The following is a 16,442-nucleotide window of genomic DNA, read 5'->3' on the forward strand; positions in this document are numbered from 1 at the left end:
AGGTACTTGAATCTCGAGACCTTCATTATTGATGTGAACTTGGTGTTTGATAACTGTGAGAAATTCAACGAGGATCATTCGGACATCGGGCGGGCGGGACACACTATGAGACGGTTCTTTCACAGCCGCTGGACTGAGCTGTTAAAGCAGAAACTCACATGAGATGACATCTCTTTACTCTTTACAAGATGTAAAATATCCAGTAAACCAGCATTAGGCACCGAATCACCTCATTCTCAAGCCGTTTCATGTCTGCTAGGGTTTGTTGAAGAAAACATTCACATCCAGAGCATGGAAGATGTGAGGAAACCTTATTTTTAGAAATCAGTCAAGGTCCTTCAATGATGTAAATACACGTTTTATTTCTTTTTTTAATAAACGTTAATATGATAGTGAATGTATTGTATTTATTTATTTTACGTTCATTATTTATGACTTTAAAACGTCTTTATTTTCTATGAAAAAGGAAAGGTTACGAAACTTAACCAATGGTTTTCTTTCTCGAATATAAAGAAAGCCAATAAACCGTTAGGTTGTGTTAGAAAGCTGTGTTTTTTATTGTATACAGTGCATATTTGGTGACAAGCATCCAGACTCATTTAGATATGTTGTCACGTGTTGACTCGGATTATGATGTAATGTTTTCTTCTCCACCTCAGTTGTCCAGGGCACTCTTAAAAAGTGCCTTTTCGAAATCCTTTATTTTTACAATTCAAACCTCAAGCTGAAATCCACAGGTGACCATTTGTGCACATGTGTTTGTAGGCAAACATGACTCTTAATGTTGCTCATATTCGGGTAATAATACAATCATTCAAAACTGATTTGGTGGAGAGCACTTTTGGCACAGCCCAGTAGTGGTTTTGTTCAAATTTGCAGTATTTCTGTCTGTTGTCTTAGTTAGGTACAAAAACACTTGAAGTTTATGTTTATGAGGGCATTGCATTGAAAGGAGGTGTTCTGTTTTGTAGGAGTTGGTGACACTTAATAAAAACAGAAAGGTTTTGAGGAGTTGTATGTGTGATGTTTGCGTTACGATCGGTTCCCCAACGGAGTGTTTTTACACACTGGCTTGTAGTTTTACGTCAGTCTGTGTTTCTGAGTTCAGCACACTGCGGTGGCCATCCTACAAGTGTAGCGTTGAGGATTTATTGCTGATATATGTTCCTCTCACCTTTATCTACTCAAACAACAAACTGCTAAGGTTAAGGTTTCACACTCGTCACCTGTAGCTGTGTTTGTACAGGTGTTGTGTAACACACTGATAACCTCACAGGTGCTCATGAATGAGATATCATGTACCTCAGGCAACAGATTCTGTCACATGATGTCCCTGCTTTGCACACAGCTGCCGTCCAGGAAGTACATGGCAAAAACAGCCCACTAGGCAGCTCTTTACATTTATATGTACTTATTAGCTTGTGTTTACGTAGCTATACAGTTCGATGTACACTTTGATGTGAAACTTCTGCCATCAGGTGAGTTAGTAATCACTTTTATCAAATTAATATGCTGGTTTTGAATATAAGAAATGTGATTTGGACAAGCTCTGACATTTTAAACCCAAATACATGCCAAATTAATAGCATCCGTTGTTTAAATTATTTCTTTTTTTAACATCTAGTCCATTTTCTAAATTGTGATAAAGAAATCTTTGTGACGTAAGTCTAGAATGGTTGTGTCACATTCACACTCAAGAGTGGGACATAAATGTGCACATTTAAGCCGCTGTGAGCGCTTGATGCAACGCCGCCGCCATATTGGAAAGGGCATGACGACCTTAAACGCATACAATTTAACGGGGATTCTGTTTTCTGGATAAAAACGCGAAAACGATCGATTACATTTCTCGACTAGTTTTAAATGCCTATGAATCCTTACAATTACAAAAATAAGTATTAGAAGTCGATCAAAAGAAGTAACCAGAACGCTGTTGTGCTCCAAGTGGCGTAGATAATAATGAATTGAAATCTGTTAAGAAATCTATTTTGTATTTGTTTCATCTCGTTCTCGTTTTTAGCTCCCTCGTTTACTTTGATACAGTTATATGGTTATAGTTAAGTTTTGCCCTTCCCAAAATGTCGGCGCCGTTGAGATCCGATTCAGCGGTCAGTTTGGCGTCAAACTGTGATACAGCGATATAGTGGCTGTGATTTTTTTCAGCTGCATGTCCGTAACATTACAGGTGATTCCCGTCGTCATGACATCGCTAGTGCACACCCTTCGAGAACACCGGGATGACGTCAACTGCTGCGCGCTCTCCCAACGTTTACTGGCCACCTGCTCCGGAGACAAAACCATCCGAGTTTATTCCCTGCAGGACTTCACGGAGCTGCGCTTCTCTCCTCTCTCCGGTCACGGGTACGCCGTCCACTGTTGCTGTTTCAGCAGCTGCGGGAGATATCTGGCGTCTTGCTCCACGGACGCGGTGACAAAAGTCTGGAGCATGTCCACGGGTGAAGTCGTGGGCGCGCTGGAACACCCGGCGCGCAGTCCCGTGCGCGTTTGCGCGTTCTCTCCAGATGCGCAGCATCTTCTGTCCGGCGCGTCTGACGGGACTGTTGCGCTCTGGCGGGTGTCATCAAAGACCCTACAGAGGTGAACAACGTTTGTAGGCAGATGGGAGCAAATAGAACATCAATAGTACAATAGCTGCACTTCAACGCTTGGTGGTATTAAATGTAATAGTACTAACAAGTATGAGCATTTTATGTATATCATTTATTTTCTATAAGACATAAAGGGTAATAAATTGATTGCATGCATCGTCTTTAGATGTTCTCGGGTCAGTGAGGGTACCGTCCTGGCCTGCTGTTTCTCCCCATGTGGTCAGATGTTTGTCACGGGCTCTACTCAGGGAGAACTTCACCTCTGGAGTATGAACATGAGCTCTTTATACATTCAGAGAGAAGCGCATGATTTAGGAGTCAACTGCTGCCAGTTCTCTCCACAGATCTGCATAGGTAAAGCATCACGCTGGGTCAATATTTTCTCTCCTCCCTGCCCTGAACATACCAGACTGTGATGGGTTGCATTCTATATCAGTCAGAAAGTATTTGTCCTTGTGTGTCTTTAGTTCTGGGAAACCCCATTACACAGTTAGTACGGTATAACAGTTATGACTATGGATACTCCCCATCAAACATGGAAACTCAATGTGTGTGTGTGTGTGTGTGCGTGTGCGTGCGTGAATATGATATTTTAGATGGTCCTGCAGTAAAGTTTCGATTGGCCTCCGGCGGGCAGGATAACCAGCTGAGGGTATGGATCGTTTCCCAGCATGCAACAGCAGGTACTCTCACTGCCTTCTGTTTGTAGCTCTCTCACACACTGTGCTGTTCAGTGAACCTAAAACTTTTTGAAGTTTAGACTGAAAAAAATCTAACATTCTCTTGAAATGTTTGATTCCTTCAGAGAGTCCAGTACAAGTGTTCTGTTTAGAGCAGTGCTTCCTAACAAGTGGACCGACTAGGGGCTTCCAAGGGTGCTTAAAATGAGACAAGACAAGCATTAAAGATAAAGTTCACTTGAAATAAATGATTCTTTTGTAATGTATTCACCAAGTTTTGAATGGCATGGTGGTTAGTCAGTGGGTGAATTATCCATTTAAAATAAGCTAAAACAACAAAAATCAAGGTGTTTGGTTGTTTGTTATTACAAATATAACATCTGATTCAACGGTAGTCGTGCTGACTGCAGTGTGTGTTCAGTACCACGGTCTGCAGGGTCTGTTGGTTCAACGCAATGCGGCATGTAGAACACTCACACACACATTCACACACACACACACACACACACACACACACACACACACACACACACACACACACACACACACACACACACACACTTGTGTGCCGTGTGTGTTTTTGTGTACGCTTGTGAGTGTGTGTTTGTGTGTCAACCTCATGTCAAAAACGGTCATAAATCATACAGAACGATATTTTGGGAAAATCTAACCCCCGGTTTTACAAACAAGGCTTAAAGTCCCAAATTAAAATGAAGGTTTGAGCTGTCCCGACTGAAGATGAATTGCCCTAACACATCTTCAAATATGTCATTGGCATTGTTTTGTCTCAAGATGCACACCAGTAATATTTTTATCTAAGGCATTTTTATATAGAAAGCAACGTACATATCATAATTCAACCAAGGCATAGTTCTGGCTTAAGTCACGTCTTGTTGATGAAACCGGGCCTTAAAAATGCTAAAAGTTTTCAATATGCAGTTTGCACGGTATAAAAATCATCACAACTATATGGACTTTACCTACGGGGATAATAAACCAGACGTGTGTGTCATACACAGGTTATGAGATGACACTGATGTTTACTCTCTCTGCTCAATCCGCTCCTGTCCTATCATGTGCCATCTCATTTGATGGACAGCTGCTCGTCTCCGGGTAAGCCCCTCCCACTCATAACACTCTAATTTTCTTCTTCCATTGTTATCTTGTGTAAACTATCGCTATACATTGTTGTCACACGATCTTATCACATTGCATGTTCAATTCATTGAGTGTTTAACACGTATTACAAACAGGAAACGATAAACAAAAATGGTTTATTCGTTGATAACGGGAGGTCGGTTGAGCACGTTGCTTCACATAACTTCAGTTTATTCACATTTAGGCAAAGAAAGTCAACTTGATACTACAAACTTTATACTGCAGATATACTGCTAATATATGCAGAATCTTTTTGGTCGTTTCTCCACTAGGGGGACATGTAGTGTCAAAATCTCAGTGTTCAGCCTTCACATTCTAAATTTAAGAGATGTACGTTTCCAACATTTTCCACTACAGATGAACAATACAATAATTGTCTTCTAAATAAAGATGTATTATTAATAAATCACAAGTTATTGAGCAATCAGCATTAATTCCTTTTAGCATTTCTTATCATTTTTTACTTTATATTATAAAGAACACAGCACTGTGTACCTTTTATCTGCAGGTCTGTGGATAAAACTGTAGCTGTGTATAATGCGGTAAGTGATTATTGTTTCCCTCATGATATAGATGTACAACCTATAAACCAAGAGAAGATGTGGATTAATGAATGTTTGTGTGTGTGTCTGTACGTGAGCAGGATGGAGGAGAGCTTTTACACACTTTAACACACCACGACAGGCGAGTCTCTCTCAGTATGAATGCAGAGTTTGGTTTTGTTCACATTCAAACAGTTTAATACGCTTGTGAGTGCGTAATGTCATTCCGTCGTTGCAAAACCATATAATACCACACAAACGCTAAACGGTTTAAAAGTCTTTATTTCTATCTTACAGCTGAGAATTTAAAAAATGTTCTTGAACAAATTGATTTATAGTAAATTGAGGTGTAACTTCTGTTTTTTTGTGCACATACAGAATCATTTTAGGGATCAATTTCAGCATTTAAATGCAGTCGACCCTCATGCAGTGTGTGGCTTAAAGTTCACCTAAAACCTAAACCTCGTGTCATTTCAAACCTGTATGACATTCTTTCTATTTTAAAGGAAGTGGGTAATCGAACAGCACCGGACCCCATTCACTTGTATTGTATGGACACAAAACCAATGCAAGTGAATGGGGTCCAGTTAACAACATTCTTCATAATATCTTCTTTTGTGTTCTGCGGAAGAAAGAAAGTCACACAGGTTTGAGATGACACGAGGGCGAGTGAACGATGACAGAATTTTCCTCTTTGTTGAACTATCACTTTAAGTCCCTCTCTCTCTCTGTTGTAGATATGTGACTGCGTGCGCGTTCTCTCCCTGCATGCTGATGTTTGCCTCGGGCTCTATGGATAAGACGGTGAATGTCTGGAGAATTGAAGATGGAAATGCTCAGTCATGTAAGCACACAAAACTCTTTTACTTCAATATACGAATGAACTTCTCTGCCGCTTCTCCTAAGATCTTTAAAGAAAACAAACTGAAGAATAAAGACGCTACATCACCATTTTTACATCATTGTTCACGGTTTAGTGAACCAAAAATCAAACATTATGCCAATATATTAATTACCAACATTATTTACATATACATTTCATTCAATTAAAGACTAGAAATGTAAACACAATGAATGATTTATATTGTATATTGAACATTTATGTTGTTATTTGTGTTTTGTAAGAAACGGTTCACAGGGAATGAAATCACATCACCATTAAGAGCGTAAATGGATAAGTTTGCCGTTTTGTTGTTGAGACACTTAAAATGTGAGTTTGTTTTAATTTGTGTTCGCACGAGCATGTATCGAGTGTGTTTCTGTGACCCGGGGCATGTCGGGTTGTCGTGCCCTGCAGGTCTTATTCACTGCCATGGTGGCAGATGGCACAGAGTCGTGTCATTAAGACGGGCATCAGCTCGGAGACGCCAGCGTCCCAAACATGTAAAATTAGATTTTCACGGTGACTTGGATCCAAACGATCCCTGGAAATTCAGAACAGTCAACAGTGAGAAGAGTTCAACAGATGGTCTCCGGCCAATGAGAAATGCACATGGCAAAGCACCTGTCTGTCAAACAATAATGATATTTCTCTGGACAGAATGTGTCAACCAACAATAAAGGAATGTTTTATTTATTTTGTTGTAATCCTTTTTTTCATTTTCAGCCGAATGTTTGCAGATGACAGGAACAGGTAAGATCTGCTTCTTGGATCTCTCTATGACATAGTAGTACAAATGCATAAGCCTGTCACTTTAAATGATATGCATAAGCGTAAATGAAACAGCATGTGGATGATGTAGTTAAATAAATGTTGTCTTTGTAAATTATGCAGCTCTAGTTTTGATAAATCTTCATTAGATGTGCAAACACGATTAGTAGAAAAACAAAGATCAATTTAAATTCCTGTTTTTAAAGCACATCATTTACTTTAAAGTACAATGTTTGGATGTAATGAGAGATGATAACAATGCTCGTCCTGTTTATGTGTGCCGACAGGAAGGAAGTCTCAGGGTTACTCCAGAATGCTGGTCAGCGATTGGTCGGAGGAAGATGTGTGTGATTGGCTTTGTGATGAAGGGTTAGAAATTCTGGTGGACACGTTTAGAGCTCAGAACATTGATGGGGCTGAACTCATCAGTTTAAATAAAGAGACACTGGATGCTTATTTTAACATTGGTGAGGACACGCACACGCACACGCACACTTCTATTTCAAATTTCATACATATAATATTACATTTAAGCATGCAATCTGTCCCAAATATTTGTTTTCGTAGACATGAATGTGACTTGAAATTGTGCCGCCTGTTGAAGTTGTTGCGTTATTGGTTTCCTAAAAACCACCAATCCATAGACTAAAACCCAAGCCATATCTACAGACAAAATATCAAAGAGACTTACCAAAAAGCAACCACACAGCAAGTCCCCTGGTATCCACCCACAACACCCTAGCGGTGCACAGACTCAACTTCCCTTACCTTAGAAAAGATACAAATCCAGTTTTTAAGATTCTTATCGTACTGTCTACCCACAATGCATCTTCTCTTCAAAGCCCGCAGCGAGCACGCGAGATCAAAGCGAGATGTTTCTTCACCTACAGAAAACCTCTGGAAGATTCACAGCACGAACAAAGACTCTTCCATCAAGCCTTACAAAATGCCACTCAAAATCACTCCTCTCCATTTTCCCTGTGCTTTTTACAGCACAAGACTTCACTTAACTGCGGTTGTAAAGTCAGACCATTGGAAGCGTGTGTATTGAGAGATAAGCCCTTATATGCTCATACGTACTGTGAACTAGGATAAGATATTCACGTGCATCTCCTGTTTCTAAACAGCAAGAAGACTACAGTAAACAAAGACAGAGATATCAATCCAAAATGAACAACAACATGTCTTGCATGCATTATTGAGCTGAACAAAAACTGTGAAAGAATGAGAGATGTAAACACAAACTGACTGTATACAGTTGAATGGGATAGAATACAACAGACGAAAAAGAAATAACTCATTACAATTATAATGAGATTTGTTTAGTTTGGACGCATTGTGATGGTGGTGGGGTGCAGAGAAAACAGTAGAAACCTTAAAAGCATATGAATATCTTATTGTAAAGATAAGTCCTCTTATCTTTACAATAAGATATATACTCTTACTATATAGTGTATTCTTAATATTGTATCCTGGCGGTATTCATGTCCCTGTGGACTATTTTGACTTTGCATGATTCTGTCTTCAGTACGTCGGATGAAGGGAGTCGACTGATTGATGATTCGATGAATTCTGTATGAGCAGAAGCCTCTTTAATGTCTTTCTCCCGATGCTTTGGTTGATGCAAACCACAGATTGAGTCCATCTCTAATGAATTACATTTGCAGAAGCTCAAGTCCTCATGACCTGCTGCCGGGACTCTCGAGATTGCCTGTTTGCATGCTGATCATCCGTTCACGTCTCTGTGTAACCCACAACCTTATCAAACGAAGGGCAGCGCGAATGAGACAGAGACTAAATGTACTGTACATGATCAAGAAGGAATCGGTGATGAACGAATACAATCCCTTGAATGAAAAAGCGTCTGCTAAATAAATAAATATAGACGTCAATGTATCTTGTGCAGTTCCAAGCACACATGGGATCGGCGTCTTTGTTTTAGAACTTGAAATGCTATGACTCGGCAAGCCGGATGTGTGACTGAACGGCTGTTGTGATTCTCTGTCTCTTGTAGAATCTGTGGGTCTGCGTGGTAAAGTCATGAGGAAGATTGAGGAGTTGAGATCTACACTGATGGACTCTGACGTTCCAGATGAGTTTCTCTGTCCAGTCACCAGAGAGCTCATGAAGGACCCCGTCATCGCTGCAGGTCGGTTCTGTTTAAATATGAAGTTTATGATGAAGTTTGAATGTCTGCGCGGGTTTTGGGTTAAAGCATCTGCCAAATGCGTATACACGTAGATATATAAAGTCTTCACTGTATGAACCAGTCGCTCACCTGCTGCATGTCTCAAACAGATGGATATTCCTATGAGAGAGAAGCTCTCGAGACCTGGATCAGAACTCCAAATCACACAAGCCCTATGACAAACTTGCCTTTACAAACCAATTTACTAACACCTAACAGAAGCCTGAAGATGGCCATACAGCGCTGGAAGGCCAGCCAGTGACCGACTCCTTGCGCATTTTCCCTGATGGATGGAATCCTTTCTCATCTATGAGAGAAGATTACAAAGTCATTCACTGTTAAAAAGTCCATATCCAGACTAACTTACTCACATTTATTTGCTTATCACTTTTCGCTTTTTGCATGTGGTCTGAGATGTATTATGTGAATGCTTGAATTTTAAAGAACGTCTTGAATTCATAAGAACAATGAAAATATATTCTTGTTTTGTGTCATTCAGGTTTTTCCCAATAGGTTCAGGTTAAACAGTCAGTGTAGATCTCGATCTGAATTAGGGCTGGGCCAAAAAAAATGTATCATCGTTTTTTAAAATGCGGTCGATTCGATATTTATTCTTTCATATTTCCGCAAGCACTGAACATATATTAACGTGTGCATTTACATCTGCAAGACATGGTTTCCTCATCTGCAATACGTCTCGGAGAATCTGACAGCAGACGTCATATAGACATCTATAAGATGTCATTTAGATGTTTATGATTTAGAATGGATGTAAAACGGCTCTTTCTAAGATGTTTAGCAGATGGTTTTACACAGCAGATGTTTTCCAGATCTTTAGCAGACGTATTACAGACATCTCCGAGATGTATTGCAGATAAAACCCGTGCTTAATTCACATGGCGGATGTGGGTGTGTCGTCGAATTTACCATATAACATGTTTGTTATATCAATAAACGAAGAGAATTTTGCAAACTATTCTGAGAAGTAGCATTAATTCATACACGAGTAATTTATGAACTAGGCTGTGTTCCACATAAAGTAGTTTGCAACATATTGAACAAATGCATTTTATTATTTATCAATAAACTTTGCTCTCTTGTGAAATGTTATCATCCTTGTGATCGTTGTTTCTAAACATTTAAAAACAATAGCATGTCAAACTTTCTCTTTATTGACTGTATGACTTTTGAATATGTTGTCCTGTTAAATTTGTGACAGAATGCTTTATATTATGACGCTTGGTCCTTAAAGTAATTATTTTAATTCAATATACTTGAGACATTCCTTGTTAATCAAAAGGTCAGTTTTATAAATCCACATCAATATTGATCATTAGACTTAACGTTAAGACTTCCTACAGTAAATGTTCAACTTCGTTTTTATAAGAAAACAAGTCAATGTGCTAACAAACTATATTTTTACAATATAGCTCAGAATATTAGCTAACTGGTCATGTCAATAAATTCACGTTAGTTCATTGTGTATTAATGTTTACAGCATTTCTAATTGAACAAATGTCATAACCGAGTTATATAATAACCCAATACTTCATCATACAGACCGTTTCTGTCCACTAGAAGAACTTCACAGAATAATAAAAAACAATCTCAGTCAAATGTTTAGATGGATGACGCCAGAACTTTATTTTTGATACAGAACATACAAATTGTACAGTTCACGTAACGCGACGACAGATGCAGAAAAAATATTTATATACACGTTTAAAATATAACTGCTGTCCATCTCGATCCTCTTATCTCTGTAATGTTTTATTCTCCAAATCTTTCATCTCTGTAGCGTGCGCTCACACCCAGACGACCACTGGAGTTTTGCATTGGCAATGTAAAACATTTCCTTTCCATACTTCTCTTTTTAAAGTAGCTGTGCAAAAATAACTATATAAAATATATTGCTTTTACAGTTGCCAAGACAAAGTCGCTGTAAATAAATTAATCTAGACAGAAATAACAAGCAGGTACAAAGAAAGAATTGACTTAAACACTCAAGAGCAGATTCAAATATAATATACAAACATACCGACAAGGTACATTTTTTTGTTACCTCAAACATCATGTCAACCTAAAACGCGTGAAAGAAAAAACTCAAATCCACTTTTTATACTACACCGGTATAAACACAAACAGGTCTTCACATAAAATGTGTGAAAAATACACACTGTATCAATATATGTACATTGTTAGAGGGTCTTTTATGAGAGGAATCAGATGAGAATCCTCTCTGCTCTGAAACAGCGACTCAGAAGCCCCGGTGGAGGTGTTCATGACCCTTTATAAGGGTTAAACATACAGTAAATCAGCCAGGCTGGATATTTGAGACTGACAGGGTTTTCTCAGGGTGGGCGACAGACGCTCTGGAGCTGTGTCTGCTTGGCAGATTAATACACAGATTCACATCTGCTTCACTGATGAATTTAAAGTAACACTGTGTAATTTTGTATTGTTTGTGTGTTCAATAAATAAAAGGGACAACATGAGGATGAGTTAAAATAACACAAAATGTGACGTTCTTAACTAGACAAAGAAATGTGTAAGGAAGCCCCAGAAAACAAATTATGTCATTATTTACTCATTGTTCCAAATCTGTATTTTTTATCCGGATGAACACAGAGAAAGATATTTGGAAGAATGTTCTTGGCCACCATTGACTGCCATTGAAGGAAAATGTACTTAATACATTTCTTTGCTCTGTTGAACACAAAAGAAAACACTTTCAAGAATGAAAAGAAAAGCAAACACGTCTGTGTGGCACTTTTGACTATGATTGTCTTTTTTCCTTCCATGGCAGTCAATGGTGGCCAAGAACTGTTTGGTTATGAGCATTCTTCCAAATATCTTCCCATGTGTTCATCAGAACAAAGACATTTATACAGATTAGTGAGTAAATGATGACACAGTTTTCATTTTTGGGTGAACTGTCCATTTAAGTTTGTTTTTTGAACACCAGCTTTTATAGAGAACGGTTTCATCATCTCCACATGACAAGATTTGTAAGTTCAAGAGAAACATTTCAGTTTAAACTTTCGATTAATAGTGTATTTGTGTATTTGATCATCTCCTTTTGAAAAACCCATATGACTCGAGCAGTTCTCCTCAAGTAACTCCATCTGCAGTGTATCTTTTGCATCTGAATACACCCTAAACATTCGACTCAATAAAAGATCTCTTTGGTTTCATTGAAGCTACATGAATGTTGGGGTTTTCCCGAGACAGGCCGGGCTGTTTGGCCGTGCTGTCTGTGAATGAATGAGCCACGGCAAGAGCTGGTTTGGGATCTTTGTGACAGCTGAACTTGTCAAACTCTTTCGCGTGCAGACTGCCGTTGTGCTGGCCGCCCAAAGCCGAACTCGGAGAGGGAGTTTTCAGCTGCTCGAAGAAAGCGGCGTACGGTTTGGCGAACGCGAGCTCACAGTTCACACCTGTGGAAGAGACGGTGTGACCGACCAGCCCTTCTGTGGACTGACTCTGCCATCCGCGAGAGATCGGAGGATGACTCGTCTGCTGCTGTTGAACTCGAGCAGTTTTGTCCATGATCCCCATGAACGGCCTGGGTTTGATTTCCACGGAGCTCCCCTGGCTAATCTTGGGTTTGTCCGAGCCGGTTTTGGTTCGCACGTCCGGGCCTTGCGGTTTCCCGCCGTCAGATAAACTGCTGCTGGAGGCCAGACTACTGGTGGAGCTGGAGACCCGCATGCTGCTGGCGTTTGAACCCGTCCCGTGCCTGCACTCCTTTCTTACGTCCTGGCCTTGAGCTCCATGGGACTTGGAGAGCTCCCTCGTCTTGGAGGAGTGAACCTGCACGAGCTGGAGGTCCTCGCTTTCGCGCATCAAAGATCGCCCCGCGTCGTCCGGCAGAGGGCTGATGTCAATACCCGGACCGGCTGTCAATACACTAGAAATGTGACGGCTAGGGATGGGACTGGAGGGGGCGTATTGTGAATGGGTCTTAGCATTCATGGGTCGTGTAGACGCCACCAGTAGAGATCCATGGTGCTGGTTGGTTTTGACTATCTGGGCTTGTTTGCTGGGTTGGAGCACCAGACTCTTCTGAGCAACGGACTCTCTGTGCTGGTGTCGAAGGCTTTGCCTGTGAGTTGGTGAAACCGAACCATTCGAATCAGGCACAGTCCGATTGAGCGAGTAGATGTTTTGGGACCAGCCCTCAGAAGCGTCGTCTTCATCGTCGACGTCCCGCCCCAGGCTGCGCTCCATCACTTCTCCGTCGTCCTCCGGCTCGCCGTGATCCTGATCCGAGCCGTGGATGGCGGTTGCCGGGTTCGTCTGCTGTTTCTGAGCTCGCTGCATTTGTTTACATTCTTCCTCCACGCGGGCCAGCAGACGGCAGATCTCACGGTTATTGGGGCAGAGCTTGCTAGCTTCGTGCAGGTCTGCCAACGCTGCGGTGAACTGTCTGTTTACACACAGAAGACAAGGAAAACCTCATAAGTGTCTTGTATATATCATACAGCCATGTGTTTTGGGAAACTTCTCTATGAAAGTCAACTCACCTGCTGCTTCTTTTGGCCCGGGCTCTTGCGTAGTACGCCTCGTACGATTTGGGTTTGAGCTCCAGAGCCTTCGTGGCGAACTCCTCAGCCATGCCAAAGTCCTAAAGCAGAGAGAGAGGCAGTGAACGTCAGGCGAGATAAAGCTCGAGCGGAAAGGTTGAATTAAGATTCACACCGCAGGACTACTGAACACGTGCAAGTTGCTCTAAATAATGAACAAATAATGAATAATGAACTCCGTTTCTGAGAACATTCTGCCGTTTTTTCTGGTGTCATCGATCAAGTATGCAGAAAGTAAATTGGAGAGAATTTCTCCAGCCGGGCTATTACTTCTGAGTAGAGCGAATCAATTTAAGACCTTTGAGCAATTTGTGTCTTTTTAGCCTCGCTGTGTCTGGCATTTTGAGCTGAAAAACACAATCTGTTTCGCAAGAGCTGCACTGAAGGGTTAGAAATGTAAGACTCCATCATACGATACATCCACCTACAAGTTTACGTCTATAAAAGTACATAGCACAGAATGAACAGCAGTCCTACTGAATACGTCTGAGAGGCATAAATAATGATTTAAGAGCAGGTGTAAGATGAAGCCATCTCCTGAGATTCCAATGTCTTACGTTAGTTTTCCGGCGACAGCGAGACAGATTGAGATACAAAGACACCCGGAGCTCTTTAAAGGCCTTCAGTTCATCACCGAAACCCTCTCTGGGAAACTTCCTCAATGCGTACTGATACCTCTGAGCTGCCTCCTTCATCTTTCCCCTCTGAAAGAGAGACAGACAGAGTCAGAGAGAGAGGAATACAGGACGAGAATAAAATGGTTGGACAGAGGATGAAAAGATGTCCATCAATCATTTGTCACAGCTCCACGAATCACGGTGACGCCAAACTGAAGCTCTTAAATGTCACAGAAGCGATGCTCTGATAAATGTCACATCTTACATCCTTATTTCCATTCCGGTTTAGTTCAAAATCACAGTAAAATGAAAATGGTAGAATGTCATGATGAGTTATGTTTTGTACAATAACAATATTCAATATTCCATGCACTTATATCTTCAGAAAAATTATCTCAGTCAACGATATCTAATATTCGAGACATCGGCCAGCATTCCATGGCATTGAGAAACACATCTGCTCTCATGGGATAAAAACTGTATCGAATTCAACGATTCCACTTTTGAGAAACCAAAGACACTGAACTTTGACATCGGCCCTTACTTTGTACAGCAGGTTGCCTTCCTCCATCAGCTTCTGCAGGAGAATAATGAGGATATCTGGTTTGGATGTAGCCATCGCCCAGGCTGCGTTACCTTGGATACCGAGAGAGGAAGGAGCCAGTTACATCCAACTGCTCAAGAAGAACACGGCTTAGCAGAAGTACGTAACAGGCATGAAATAAAGTTACCTAAAAGAGAGTACCTGTTCGATCATAAGGTGAAGTTCTGTAGCCTTATGAGGGTTTTAAAGAAAGCAGTTAGAAGAGAAGAGTGAAGACAGCGAAGAAAAGAGAAAAATACACCAGTCACAGCAGAAGATCGCCACAGAGAATGCTGGAAGAGTTTCGGTCTTTACTTTTGTAATCGCAAAATGACAATTTACCTGATTTAGCATTCATGTGTGTTTGTAAAATCCCCCTGATGATTTTATTATACCACACTGATTCAAGCAAAGAGAATCATTTAGTTAAAACTGATGTACATGCTTCTGGTTTAAAATATACAGAAACATTTCTAGTTTTTCAAACACTACCGTTCAAACATTAAGGGTCTTTTAAATGAGAAGAGATACGAACGTTTTGTTTAATTATTTTTAATAAAAGTGTTTTGAACTGGAGGACTGAGCAGCCAATAAGAGAACATGATAGACGTGAAGTCCTTATGTACTCGGCTTCCCATACAACTTCGGCGTTAGAGACTGAGAAACGACAAATTTATTTGCAAACGGACTAAACAAATGGTTTGGCTGTTCGTGGCCATCCCGTCGGTCGCCCCTTCCACCAGCCCATACATGTCAACACCCCGGAAATAAAGGAAATGGAAGTGAACACACCAAAAACAAGTGACCTCAAACAACCAATAAGAAAAGGAAAGAATTAATTAATGCCACTTAATGTTTTATATTGAAAAAAGCATCTTGGCGTGACACCTCAAGAAGCTGCTTGGTGAAATGTTAGTTCTTCTAGACAAAAGGTGACGACACTAACTCAATTTTGATTTATTTGGGATATTTTAATCTCAACATAATTCCCGTAGTAGCATTTGTGTTAATCTGTAGTTTTAATGAGTTCACTGGCACAATGTGAGAAATAGGAATAAGTAAGAAGGTAATTGACCCTAAACTTTTGAATGGTACTGTACATACAGTATACATGAATTAAGAATGAAATGCCTCGGTTAAAAGATGAATGGATGAATCTTGCTGTCAATCTATGTTTTGTTGTATTTGTGCATGTGAGTGAAAGCGATTCAAGATCATGAAGGTTATCTCACCTAGTTTGGCTCCTTTCTTGAGTAACGTGAGCACAACTGATGTGTTCCGGCAGCCGATGGCTCGGTCCAGGGCTCTCATGCCACTGTAGTCTACATGTTCAATCACAGCCCCTTTCTCAACCAGATAATGTACCTGTACACACATCACAACATTTACAACACCACTGTTAAAACCACAATAATTCACTTCAACCGTTACAACGGTAGAATCTAGCTGAATTTTTATGAACCCCGCCCACATTTGGTTGAATTCACATTGGACACGCCCCATAAAAAGCAATTATTTGAATCAACCTGAACCCTCAGGATATTATAGAATGCTGATGCATTTCCGAGTGAAAGTGAATTGCGAATGAGAAACATAGTTGGCGTGGCTTTCATTTTTTTCTGCGATACGATGGCGTTTGGAAATGGAACTGGCAGTAGACTGACACTTGAAGGGGAAGCGTTGAAGGATGCTCCGCCCAAGCCGGCTAACATCCGTCATTTAAGATGGATAGTCATAACAGCACCGAAGTGCATTTCAGATTTTAACCTAAGATTATGAGGGCACACACATTTTAAAAAGAGAATAACCCACATTGATAAACTATTTA

General features: G+C 40.5%; 3 protein-coding genes across 6 annotated transcripts in view; 2 read left to right on the forward strand and 1 right to left on the reverse strand.

Moving 5' to 3' along the window:
* Positions 1-1,010, forward strand: part of baz2bb (bromodomain adjacent to zinc finger domain, 2Bb) — a 32,353-nt gene extending 31,343 nt beyond the window's left edge. The window contains exon 37 of the mRNA XM_079464459.1: positions 3-1,010. Within this exon, the coding sequence (XP_079320585.1) occupies positions 3-162 (160 nt within the window). The 3' untranslated portion in view covers positions 163-1,010. The remainder of the gene's footprint in view (positions 1-2) is intronic.
* A 333-nt stretch (positions 1,011-1,343) lies between these two features.
* LOC306898416 (WD repeat, SAM and U-box domain-containing protein 1) lies at positions 1,344-9,930 on the forward strand. The gene is made up of 12 exons (XM_079463879.1): positions 1,344-1,478; positions 2,186-2,598; positions 2,776-2,963; positions 3,206-3,292; positions 4,309-4,402; positions 4,956-4,989; positions 5,091-5,131; positions 5,727-5,833; positions 6,596-6,622; positions 6,928-7,107; positions 8,655-8,789; positions 8,939-9,930. Exons 2-12 carry the CDS (start codon positions 2,201-2,203, stop codon positions 9,088-9,090), a joined length of 1,443 nt encoding a protein of 480 aa, XP_079320005.1. The 5' UTR covers positions 1,344-1,478; positions 2,186-2,200; the 3' UTR covers positions 9,091-9,930.
* A 526-nt stretch (positions 9,931-10,456) lies between these two features.
* The window catches only part of tanc1b (tetratricopeptide repeat, ankyrin repeat and coiled-coil containing 1b), a gene marked incomplete at its 3' end in the record, with an annotated part of 88,736 nt that continues 82,750 nt past the window's right edge, over positions 10,457-16,442 (reverse strand). For 3 of the 4 annotated variants that reach the window (XM_079464774.1, XM_079464775.1, XM_079464773.1), the window contains 5 exons: positions 15,847-15,979; positions 14,576-14,667; positions 13,972-14,118; positions 13,355-13,455; positions 10,457-13,257 (listed from right to left, as the gene is read on the reverse strand). In XM_079464774.1, coding sequence (XP_079320900.1) covers positions 11,985-13,257; positions 13,355-13,455; positions 13,972-14,118; positions 14,576-14,667; positions 15,847-15,979 — 1,746 coding nt within the window. Of the gene's footprint in view, positions 13,258-13,350; positions 13,456-13,971; positions 14,119-14,575; positions 14,668-15,846; positions 15,980-16,442 lie in introns of those variants that run through there. The other variant, XM_079464776.1, reaches the window with a different exon arrangement.

Source organism: Barbatula barbatula (genome assembly GCF_947034865.1).
Source record: "Barbatula barbatula genome assembly, chromosome: 9".
Lineage (NCBI taxonomy): Eukaryota > Metazoa > Chordata > Actinopteri > Cypriniformes > Nemacheilidae > Barbatula > Barbatula barbatula.